General features: G+C 54.1%; 1 protein-coding gene across 3 annotated transcripts; it reads right to left on the bottom strand.

Annotated features, from left to right (window-relative positions):
• Positions 1-218: 218 nt before the first annotated feature.
• Positions 219-10806, bottom strand: PAQR7 (progestin and adipoQ receptor family member 7). Of its 3 annotated transcripts, none has more exons than XM_035019436.1 (5): positions 10724-10806; positions 7669-7746; positions 7282-7587; positions 6626-6721; positions 219-2773 (listed from the first exon to the last, which is right to left on the bottom strand). In XM_035019436.1, exon 5 carries the CDS (start codon positions 2750-2752, stop codon positions 1706-1708), a length of 1047 nt encoding a protein of 348 aa, XP_034875327.1. In that variant the 5' UTR covers positions 2753-2773; positions 6626-6721; positions 7282-7587; positions 7669-7746; positions 10724-10806; the 3' UTR covers positions 219-1705. The 3 variants fall into 3 exon arrangements, with proteins under 3 accessions (XP_034875327.1, XP_034875326.1, XP_034875328.1); XM_035019435.1 differs by having other exon boundaries at positions 7282-7390; XM_035019437.1 differs by lacking the exon at positions 7282-7587 and having other exon boundaries at positions 10724-10800.
• Positions 10807-11060: the final 254 nt, after the last annotated feature.

Here is an 11060-nt window from a genome sequence, read left to right as displayed (position 1 = left end):
ATAAACAGGATAGTTTAGCAGTAGAGTGATATTTTTTAAAAAAATATTTTATTTATTTATTTGACAGAGAGAGTGCACAAGCAGGGGAAGCAGCAGGCAGAGGGAAGAGCAGACTCCCCGCTGAGCAGGGAGCCTGATGTGGGACTGGATCCCAGGACCCTGGGATCCTGACCTGAGCCCAAGGCAGACGCTTAACCCACTGAGCCACCCAGGCGCCCAGCAGAGTGATATTTTTTATTCACTTGGGTTTTTTTTTTTATCAGTACTTCCTAATTTTCCTTCACTGTACTGTGGAAAACTGTATTGTAAACTGTACTGTGGAAAAGCAGTATTATAAAAATTAACATATAAAATCCTTCTTGATTGAAGGAAAGACCCAAAAATGAAATCTTTGTCAAATTATAAAGTGGACTTATATAAAATTTTACACATTCCTTTAACTTCTAAAACTTATTTGGTAATAAAAATGCCCTGCCTTCCCTGCCAAAAAGAAAAAGTTCATATATATAGTGTATAAGGCCCCCAACCACCGCCAGGCAAAGAGAAAACATGAACTGCCTTCCTCTTCCCTGTTCCCACCCCTGGGGGCCCCAGCATGCCCTGGAAAACTTCCTCAACATGCTAAGCAGGTCCATGGGGGCCCCAGGGCCCCATTCCCAGGACAGGAGGCAAAAAGCAAAGAGGCTGCTCTTATCAGTCCTTTATTGCATCCTGGACATATCAGAGTCCAGACCACCCCCACCTCCAGCGCCGCTGAACTCCCTTCAGTATGTCTTTGGCCTTTGTAGAGGCTTTTCCCTCTGCCTGGAATGCCCTTCTTCATCTGCAAACTCCTATTCACCCTTCCCAACCCAAGACCGTGAGGGTCGCAGGCAGCATTATTCCTCCTTGGTGCTTCCCCTGACAGGTCATTCCCGTATTAAAACTCTCATCATCCTGCATTGATCCACAGGACTCAGCTGGTAGCCTGCCTCTGAGCAGAGGCCCAGGAAACACTGAAACGGGTAACTGAATCATGGACAAGGAAACCAGGAGAGAGGCTGGGAATAAGATGTGTGGGTCACAGAGGCCAGAGCTAGAAGGGCTGGGACTCACTGTGTGGGACAGTGACTGAGGAGGTATGGGCACTGGGTGGGATCCATTTCTCTCTAGCACCATCTTCTACTTTTGGACCCTCTGTGGAACTCCAAAACTCCAGGCTGGAGCTCAAGGGATGGTAAGATCCTACATACATTTGGGGCCTGCCCCTTCCCTGTCCACCAATGAAATCTGGCGGGGGGGGGGGGTTGCTGAGGCCTCTTCTGCCTCTGGCCTAAAGTCTACCTTCACCCCCTCTCAGATAATCTGGAAGCTCCCAACCAGGGTCCTGGCCCCAGCTGACCCCCGATCCTCACCCCTAGTGAGAGGCAATGGGGAGAGGCAAGCCTGGTCGGCGGCCCGCATCTTTATCTCTTCTCCTCTCCCAGGGCAGGGGGCTGGGGCAGGCCCAGGAGTGGACCCCAGCAGCTCCTGGCCAATCCCCAAATCCAGGGACTGGCCAGTACCGCCTTTGGCAGCTGAGGCGTGCACAGAAAGTCACCGCAGGCCACACACAAACAACTTTACCAGGCCTTGTTCCCCTCTGGAGCCAAGCCGGGACCCCGGGGCTCCCACTCTACCTCCCTCCCCTACCAGCCGCCACCCCACCCCACCCACCCCCGGCCCTTCACTGGGTCTTCTGGTCGAGTTTGCGCCGCACCAGCTGGCTCAGGATAAACGCCGTCAGCACACTGCTGCCCACGGTGAGCAGGAAGAGGCCAGAGAAGTTGTGGGGCCAGCGGGTGTGCAGAGGCTCGTAGATGGGCCGCCGGGCCTCGTAGTCCAGGGCCACAGCCTCCAGCTGAGCCAGCGTGCACAGCACCAAGAACACGTGGAAGAGCTGGTGGCCCTGCCCGAAGAGGTGGCAGCTGCCAGGAAACCAGCGCTCGGGCACGAAGGCCGAGAAGAAAGCGGCGGCCAGCAGGAAGAAGACCACCTGGCACTTGTGGTAGAGAAGGGCGGGGTCATCGGCGCTCGGCTCGGGGGACACCAGGATGCGGTGCGCCACGGGGCTGATGTCCAGCGCGTAGGCCAGCGCCGACGGCGCCTCCTGGCAGGTGCGGCCCAGCAGGCCAGGCTTCTGGCTATACTTGTTGTAGCAGGAGCCAGTGCAAGACAGCCAGGCGAGAAAGGCGGCCGTGGGCAGGAAGACGGCCTGCACCCGGGCGTGCCAGGCAGGCTCGATGGCATAGTAGAAGTGCGCCAGGGCGCTGCCGAACTGGTACACGGCCACGCCCACGTAGTCCAGGAAGAAGAAGCTGTAATGCCAGAACTCGGACTTGGCCTGCAGGAGGTGAGCCAAGGCGCTGAGGGCGAGGTAGGTGAAGGAGGCAAGCACAATGATGAACAGGGGCAGGGCGTGGGGGTCTCCCCAGAAGTCCACGGTCCCCGCAAAGATGGCCAGCCGCAGCAGCAGCACCAGCGCGGCCAGCAGGTGGGTCCAGACGTTCACCGCCTCGTTGTGCTGCTGGAAGAGCGTGCGGAAGTAGAAGCGCCACGTCTGGTGCAGCGGCCGGTAGCCCACGTAGATGTACGGCTTCCAGAAGAGGCGCGGCACCTCGGCTCGGGCCACCGTGAACACGGGCTCTGGCCGCCCGGAGGGCCGCGGCTCCCGGTGGGCCTGCCGCAAAGCGGGCAGCAGATGGCTGAGCTTCTGGGCCACCATTGTGGCCATGGCTGCGGGCCAAGCCGGGAGCTGGGAGAGAGGCCAGAGCAAAGTCAGGGCGCCCTGGGCCACCGCGAGCAGCAGCTGGGAGGCTCTGGAGCCCAGTTCTCACTCCCTCCTTCCCGCCCTCTTTATCCCCTACACTGAGTTTCTGAAGAGAGGAGTCATCCTAAGGAAGATCGCAGCTCTGCCCCGACGGCTGTTGCGCGCCCTGATGCATCCCAAGTGCCTAGAACCGTGCCTGGCATGCCGTAGGTGCTCAAGCGATGCTTGAGGAATGAATGGAGGTGGCTCACTACCTCAGCCACTTCCATTCCAGTCCAGGTCCACACGGCAGCCCCTGCTGCTTTCTCCCATGTTCGTGTCGCCATCTGTGTTCACCTGCCGGTGACAGTGACCTAGCTAACAGACCCACTGCCTCTACCTTTAGCCCCTTTGGAGTGGCAGGGTCTCCCACTGACCCTCCATCGGCCTCCATGATCTGGTCCCTGCTACCTTTTCCTGCCCTATTGCTCGGCCATAGTGCACTTCCAACCCAGCCACAGCCTCACCACACCCCTGAGCCTGTTTCACATGTCCAGAGGTTTACACAAGCTCTTCCCTCTGCCTGAGACATTTTCCTCATCTTGCCTACCTGGTAAAACTCCTACTCATCCCTCAAAACCCATTCTTCTGTGACACTTTCCCTGGCCCCCTGAACCTATGATGATGACCTCTCTACTTGAGTGCCTACCATAAGATACCCATCCTTTGACCATCGTAACATTTCTCGTGGGCATTAAAATCGTTAATGTGAGCTCACATAAGGGTAGGCAGTTAGTCTCATTGTTTTGTGAACCCGCAGTGCTTTGCAGGTAGCTGGCATTCAGTATGTGTTGAATCAAAGAGCATAACAGCATCCCAATAACACTTCATACCTTTTAAAGTCCCCAACTCAAAAAGTCACTTTTTTCCCCTGGAAGTCCCCAGTTAACAACTGATTCTGTAAAAACAGCCCTTTCCTTCAGCCACACCTCCACTCAGAAGATGCCTCCTCTAGCCTTTCCATTCCCACCCACGGCTGCTAATTCCAAAGACATCAAATCTAACCCTTCACCCTGCCATTCAAGACCCTGCTCCTACCCTTACTTCCCACCTAACCCGATATCACACTCTGTTTATCACCCTCTATTTCCCTCCCCTGAAAGCCTTTAGGGCCAGTTCAAACTGCCACTTCCAAGGGACCTCCTTACTACCCCTGCCCTGTCTACTCCCCTTGTATAGGTTATATAATGTACCATATAAAACATATTCATTCACTCATTCATTTGTTCATTTAGCAAACACTTACTGAGCCCCTCCTCTGCCTCAGGTCCTGTGCTGGGTCCAGGGGACAGCAGAGAGGAACAAGATTTAACCCCTGCCCCCAGGACTTCATGGTATGGTGCAGATTATCGAAAGGAAAACAAATCATAGCAAATGCTTATACAGTACCCGCTATGTGCCAGACACCGTTTCAAGCCCTTTACGTATAATTGACTCATTTATGCTTCATAACACCCTGTGAGTAGGTACTATCATTATTCCCATTTTGCAGATAAGGAACTGAGGCATGGAGATGTTAAGGATTCTGCCCACCCACCAAGCTAGGCAGAGGCATGGTCTGGACTCAGTTTGCAATCTTAACCACTACCCTAAACTGTCCTTCGCAAGACAAGGTGACAAGTGCTAGTAATCATTTCATAGTTATATACTTTCTATATAGTTTTGCCTGAAACCAGTTGCTTACTTCAGGCTTATCATCCTTCACTGTGTCATTCATTAAATCAGTATCTATTGAAACACTAGCACCTGCCAGACAACTCCCATCCCTCCAACGAGCTTACTGGACTCCGTGCCCTGATTTTCTGTCCATCTTTCGTCAGATATTTGTTGCAACCACCTGTGCACCAGTCGTTGTAAGAGGCAAGGAGATCTGGGCAGGATAAAGCTCTCACGTTTCTGCCACCAGCGGCACCCTCATCACCCCCAAATCCCCCCCAATAATCGACACAAGTCCAATAAATGCAGGGAGCTTGCCATGCGAATGCAGTGTCAAGACAAGCCCACCCTCCACCCCGACCTAGCCTGACCTGCATCCCTCAGCGCCCCCGCCAATTACACTTCTCAAGTCAGCTCTGGTCTCTGGCCTCTCCGAGTCCAGTGAGGAGGCAGGAGTTAAACAAGTCGCTACAATACTGCACAAGGGGTGCTTTGGACAGGGGGGTGCAGGACTCTCCCACTTCCCATTCCCCAGACAGCATGGCCGAGGTCAGGTTTAGGAAGCAGACCTTGCTGGCCGCTTCCGTCCATGAGAACCGCCGCCTGGCCGGCCTTGCTAGTGGAGGAGCCAGCACTGGAGGTCCTCTCCTCCCCAAGAGGCTGGGCTTCAGCCTCTACCCTTGTCTCCAACTTTGGCTTTCCAACTCAGAACCTCAGGAAGCCAGAAAAGGCCTCTGAAAGTGTCTCATGCAGCACCTTTGTCTTACACTGAGAAAACAAGAGCCCAGAGACAGGAAGCCCTTCCCCGGAGTTGCCCAATCCAGCAAGGTTTCCATTCCACCACAAGGGAAAAGACCAGGGAATGATAATGTGTGCGATGGTGGCCTAGTTCCTGGGTCCCTGTGATCCATTAAATCTAGTCCAAGGCTCCATATACCACTCTTAGAACTTTCCAAGTCATAACAGCCTGTTAAAGGCTCTGAGAAGTCCTGCAGCAAAGAAGGCAGCTTTGCTTTGTTGAACCTCCATTTGTCAAGCCTACCTGACCAAGAATTCTTTTCCTAGTAATAATTATATTGTAAAGCCAGCTGAAATGCGTGCTTACTATATGCTTACTCTTTTTAACCTTGTTGCAATTAACTCTTATAACTAGCCTGCTGAGGCAGGTATTATGCCCATTTTCTTTTTGAGGATAGTGAAACTCAGAGAGGTTAGGAGCTCCTCCCCAAGGTGCACACACACACACACACACAGAGGCTACCCTGGCTCCTGTCACGCCAATCTGCATTCCACAGAACTACTTTGGAAGATAATGGTCTAAAGCAGGTAGCCAAGGCCTTTCCCATAAATTGTTTCCTTAGTCTTCTACCAACTGACACGCATCCAGGGACCTCAGGCTCCCCACGTTACCAGCCACCCCCTGGCTCTACGCCAATGAAGCCCTAGCTCACAGCCACCTCCTCAGCTGGTGATAGCGCCCTCAGGGCCCTCCTCCTCCAACAGACACAGTGGGGCCTAAGCACAGAACCCAGAGGCTACATCCTGGGCTAAAGAGATCCTGCTCCCTACTTCCTTTAGACCTCACCCAGAGGCCCCATTCCATCTGGATACGTCTATTTTCAGAATTAGTTCCCATCTCCTGACTCCATGGAAAGGTGCAGGGGTCCAGCATGAGCTGAAAGGAGGACGGTAGGTATCCAGAGACCACCCCCAGAGAATCTGCAGAGTCATCTGCCCACCAGGCTGCCAGGACCTGCCTGTTTCGGGCCACCCTCCATGGCCCCTCTCCGAGCCTAGGTTACCTAGGGGTTTTCCTCGAGCCTGCGGGCCGATGGCTTCCGCTGTGGGGCTGGGCAAATTCACCAGATGCCGAGCACTGAGTGGCACTTCCACAGGTGACAGTCACTAGGGGCGGGGCTTCCAAGGGCTGGAGGTGTCTTGTGTGATGTCACCAGAGGGTGGGGCTAAAGAAAACCTCCACCTCTCCCTTCCCCCTCCCCACCATCACCATTCCCACACAGGTCAAAGCCCAGCTAAACGTTGCCCTCCTAGCCAGGCCTCAGCTGCAGAAGGAAGCTCAGCATTACCCTCCACATGAAATGTCGGGGGAAACCCAGGGCTGGCTAAAAAGTTGTGACTTACCCAAGATTCACACGGCAAGATGGGCAAAGCTGGGCTGAGACCAGGTGACCAGGGCCTGGTTGATGGATGTCCGGCAAACTTGACTGGCTTCTGTCCCTACTCACCAGGAATCATAATGGAAAGAAGTTAGAAATAAAGAAGAAAGCGGACACCAGAAAGGCTCATGAAGGAGATGGACTTCAGATTCACAAAAACCAGGTCTGATGCCTGCGTCCATCACATGCTAGCTGTGTGACCTAAGACAAGTGACTCATCTCCTCTGAGCCTTAGCTCCCTCATGGGAATTATAATATTATCTATAGCATAGATGGCTGTAAAGATTAAACTCATTAGAATAAAGTTTTAGCACAGTTTAGGGACTCAATAAATAATTGCTGTTATTATCAACTATTAATAGTAGTAGTAACTAATTATTATTAACAGTAGTAGTATTTGAATTATCCCCAGCCTGAGTAGTAGTAGTTGAAATATCCTCAGCCCTAGAGATTGGCTTGGCATCATCTTAAAAAACTGTCCTCTTTTAGCCCTCAGTAGCTGGTTCCACTGGATTTGGGGACTTTGGTTAACTGTGTCTCTTGCATAGTTTACCTTTCTCTGAGGACACATGTAAGGACCAGGGAAATTTGGCTGGAGTTTGAACTTCTAGGGACACTGACCTTATTTCATAATTGAATTCTCCTCAGCATAGGCCATTCAGAGTAACCTCTCTGGGTCCAAAGAGCCCTGAAGATTCGCATTTGTGCCGCACAGACCCAAAAGACGTGGCTGGGAAGTGAAATCACCAGGGAAAGGGTCTCAGCTGCAGCTGCTCCATCCCCCAGTGGGAGGGTCAAAAGGGTAGACCATGCCAGCAGGTGATCCAAAAGGCATGTGGCCTGGCCAGGGCATGTCTTACAGGTTTGAGAGGCTTCCAGGTTGGCTGAGCCTCAGCACTGAGATCTCCAGGGCCCACGTGGGAGCTCCTGTGAATTCGAGAAGCTCGGTCCTCCTCTGCCCTCCCACCTCCCATTCCCCTTTCCTAAACACAAGGTCAACCTCCTCACCTCGCTCCTCAATCCAGGCTTGCCCCAGTTCCTCCTGGTCTCTCCCTGATACACTTTGCCAGAGAGTCCCCTAAATACCTGGGGAGCAAAACAGATGACCAGGTTGTAGGGATGGGGCAATGAATGGGTTTTGAGGGGCGCCTGGGTGGCTCAGTCGTTAAGCGTCTGCCTTCGGCTCAGGTCATGATCCCAGGGTCCTGGGATCGAGCCCCGCATCAGGCTCCCTGCTCCATGGGAAGCCTGCTTCTCCCTCTCTCACTCCCCCTGCTTGTGTTCCCTCTCTCGCTGTGTCTCTGTCAAATAAATAAGTCTTAAAAAAAAAAAAATGGATTTCGAAGTGGGAAAGCCCCCAGTTTTACCCATCCCATTGAGTTTAGTGCACATGACAGGCAAAAAACTACAGAGCTGGGGCACAGGGTGAAGCAAGCAGACAGACTCCCTGCCCTGACAGCCCTCACCCACACAAACAAAATGCCTACGGGCTAAGGAAAATCCAGTCCTGAGAGAAGGCACGCAGGTAGTGATTGTGTAGCACTGGGGAGAGCTGATGCCCCAAGGGAGGGTGCCTACCACTCACCTCGGGCAGACTATTTCAAAGAGAAGCCAGGTCCCCATTATTATGTGAGAGTGGGATTTCAAGTCTGACACGTATCGGCTGTGTGACTTTGCTTTTAAGTCCCTTAACCTCTCTGAGCCTATTTCCTTATTCATAATCGAAGGATAGTAACAGCTACCCCTTGGGCTCTTGTGACAGCAAAACAAAGTCATAGATGCCATGTCGGCTCTGGCACAGCCTGGCTCTGCTATTTTTGTTGGGTTCGAGTCTTGGCTCAGCCGTTCAATCCCTGTGGGACCTTGGACAAGTCCATTCCCCTCTTGGCCCTGTTTCTCCAAATGTCAAAGGACAGAATGAATTTACCGGTAACGTCAAAGGGCCCTTCAGGCCCTGAGACGTTCCAATATTTGCTTCAGGCCGAGTATGTGCCAGGGGCTGGAGCTTCAGCAGTGAACAAAACCGTTAAGACACTTCCCTCATGGAACCAACAGCCCAGCTAACTACCAGCTAAGGGTAAGAACTAAGGGTATTAATACCCTGCCCTCTTGGAGCTTAATAGCCTAACTAAAAAAAAACGCCTATTATGAGTATTAATTGGTTGTAATTCCATTTTCTCTCTCACCTCCATCTTGGCATGCAAAATATTCATTGTTGCTTCTCTGGGCCCTGATTGTTCAGCACACTCCTTTAAAGAAAACTTTATCTTGCCATAGAAGACAAAGTCTAACCTCAGACAAAAAAAAAAAACTGTAAGGCAGGGGGGACACCTGGCTGGCTCAGTAGGTAGAGCACGCGACTCTTGATCTCAGGGTCATGAGTTCAAGCCGCATGTTGGGCCTGGAGCCTACTTAAAAATAATAATCACAATAATAATAGTAAGGCCAGACCTGTGTTAACACAGGAGTTGTTAGAGGTAAATATTCTTGAGGGGTCCTGACAAGGACAATACCATAGAAGGGCCCAAAATACTATCAATAAGATTAGGCACTAACCTTAGTAATTTACAGTGGCTTGCTGTTTACAAAGAACTTTCACATACATTTCAACTCTCCCTCAAAGCGACTCTGAACCTCCATGTCAGCCGGTGTCACAGCCCAGGAGGCAGGATGGCCAGGACAACATCTGACTCCCAAACCAGTGCTCTTGCCCTTCATCTACTGTAGTCAACTTCCAGGCATCCAGTGGGTGGCCACAGATTACATAGCAAAGTTTTCATCCCTGGCTGGCCTCCCGATCTCCCAGCAACTGGGTCACCTCCCTCAACGCAAACCAATTCCCCAACTCGGCAGAATGTGTTTAAGAAAAAGTTCTTCCAGGGGCGCCTGGGTGGCTCAGTCGTTAAGCGTCGGTCTTCGGCTCAGGTCGTGATCCCAGGGTCCTGGGATCGAGCCCCACATCAGGCTCCCTGCTCCGCGGGGAGCCTGCTTCTCCCTCTCCCACTCCCCCTGCCTGTATTCCCTCTCTCACTATGTCTCTCTCTGTCAAATAAATAAATAAAATCTTTAAAAAAAGAAAAAGTTCTTCCAGTTCTTCCAAAACTGAACAGAAATAATTTTTGTTTTTTGTAACTGCACCCTGGGCCTCCATCTGTAATCAGAATAGAATAAGTAAGTCAAAGGAATTCTGTGGAACTCAGATTCACTAATGCTCTGAGGACAAGGAAGAAGAACCTGTAGGAAGAAAGCAGGCTCAGAGAGGTTGGGTGAGCTGGCTACTGTCACCCAGCACGGGACGGAAAAGTGACCCAAGTTTCACCTCTAGCCAGCAAGGGCCCCTCTAGTCACAGAAACTGAGGCTGGAGTGGGGCAGCCTCTCACCAAGGGGTTCTGAGGTGGCACAAGCCCCTTGACGTGAGGCTGGAACCCTCTCCCACAGGAGCTAAAACATAAGGTCCTGGGCCATCCAGCCAGGTGCAGCCAGGCTCTGGGAATCCATCAAACTCTCAAACTCGCCAGCCGTGGCCTGACCAGGCCCCTCACTCAGGCCAGGCCTGCACGGGCCGCCCCAGGGAAACCCCTCTGGGGGTCCCCAAAGCCTGCAGGCTTAAAGCAAATGCTATGGGTGGTGTGGGGCTCCCTCCCCTTCCCCTCACTGGGTAGGGGAAACCTCCATGCTTTCCTGACACCAAGACAGGCTTCCCCATCCCAACCGGCCTAGGCGACCCCCAAGTGGGACGCCCTCACATCATCCGGTCCCAAGTAGTCGCGCCCCTTGTGCCCCCGGAGTCTCCCTAGATTCCCCTGCAGGGGGAGCAGCGAGCCCCCGGCCTCTCCTCCTCCCCGCCACCGCCGCTCGCCCAGGCCGGCCGGCCGCCCAGCCCACTCCCTCGGATGTGCTCCGTTCCAGCGGGTCCCCCAGGATCCTCCCCTCTCACCCGGGGCGCTCCGGCTCCGGCCCCGCGGCCCCGCTCGGCCTCGCCCCCTGCGCGCGCCCGCCGCCCCCGGAAGCACCCCTGCGCCCGCCGCCGGCCCGCTCCCCTCTCCCCAGCCCTGTACCTACCGCGGGGCGAAGCGCGGCGGCGAGACCGGCCGGCTGGAACCCTTGGGCCTCGGCGTCCCCGGCGACCTGCAAGCCGATAAAGGGGGCGGCCGGTGGCTCCGCCCCGAGGCGGGCGGGGGGCGGGGCGGCGGCGGCGGCGGGCCGGAGGGGCGCGGGGACTGCGCCGGCCTCCCCCCCCGCCCCGCCCACGTGTTGCCGGCGGAGGCAGGGGGCGCTCCCAGCCCCGCGACCACGGAGTCGTGGGCCTTCCTGTGGCCGTCGTGCAGAAAGATGTGGAGACGGAGGCCCGGAGAGCAGAAGCGGCTGCCCAAGTCCCCCGGCTGGGCGGCGGCGCTGC

The sequence above is a fragment of the Mirounga leonina genome, unplaced genomic scaffold (assembly GCF_011800145.1).
Source record: "Mirounga leonina isolate KUSES-001 unplaced genomic scaffold, KU_Mleo_1.0 Mir_173, whole genome shotgun sequence".
In the NCBI taxonomy this organism is placed as follows: Eukaryota; Metazoa; Chordata; class Mammalia; order Carnivora; family Phocidae; genus Mirounga; species Mirounga leonina.
Note: the sequence above shows the minus strand (reverse complement) of the source record. Positions and strands in the feature narration are given on the sequence as shown.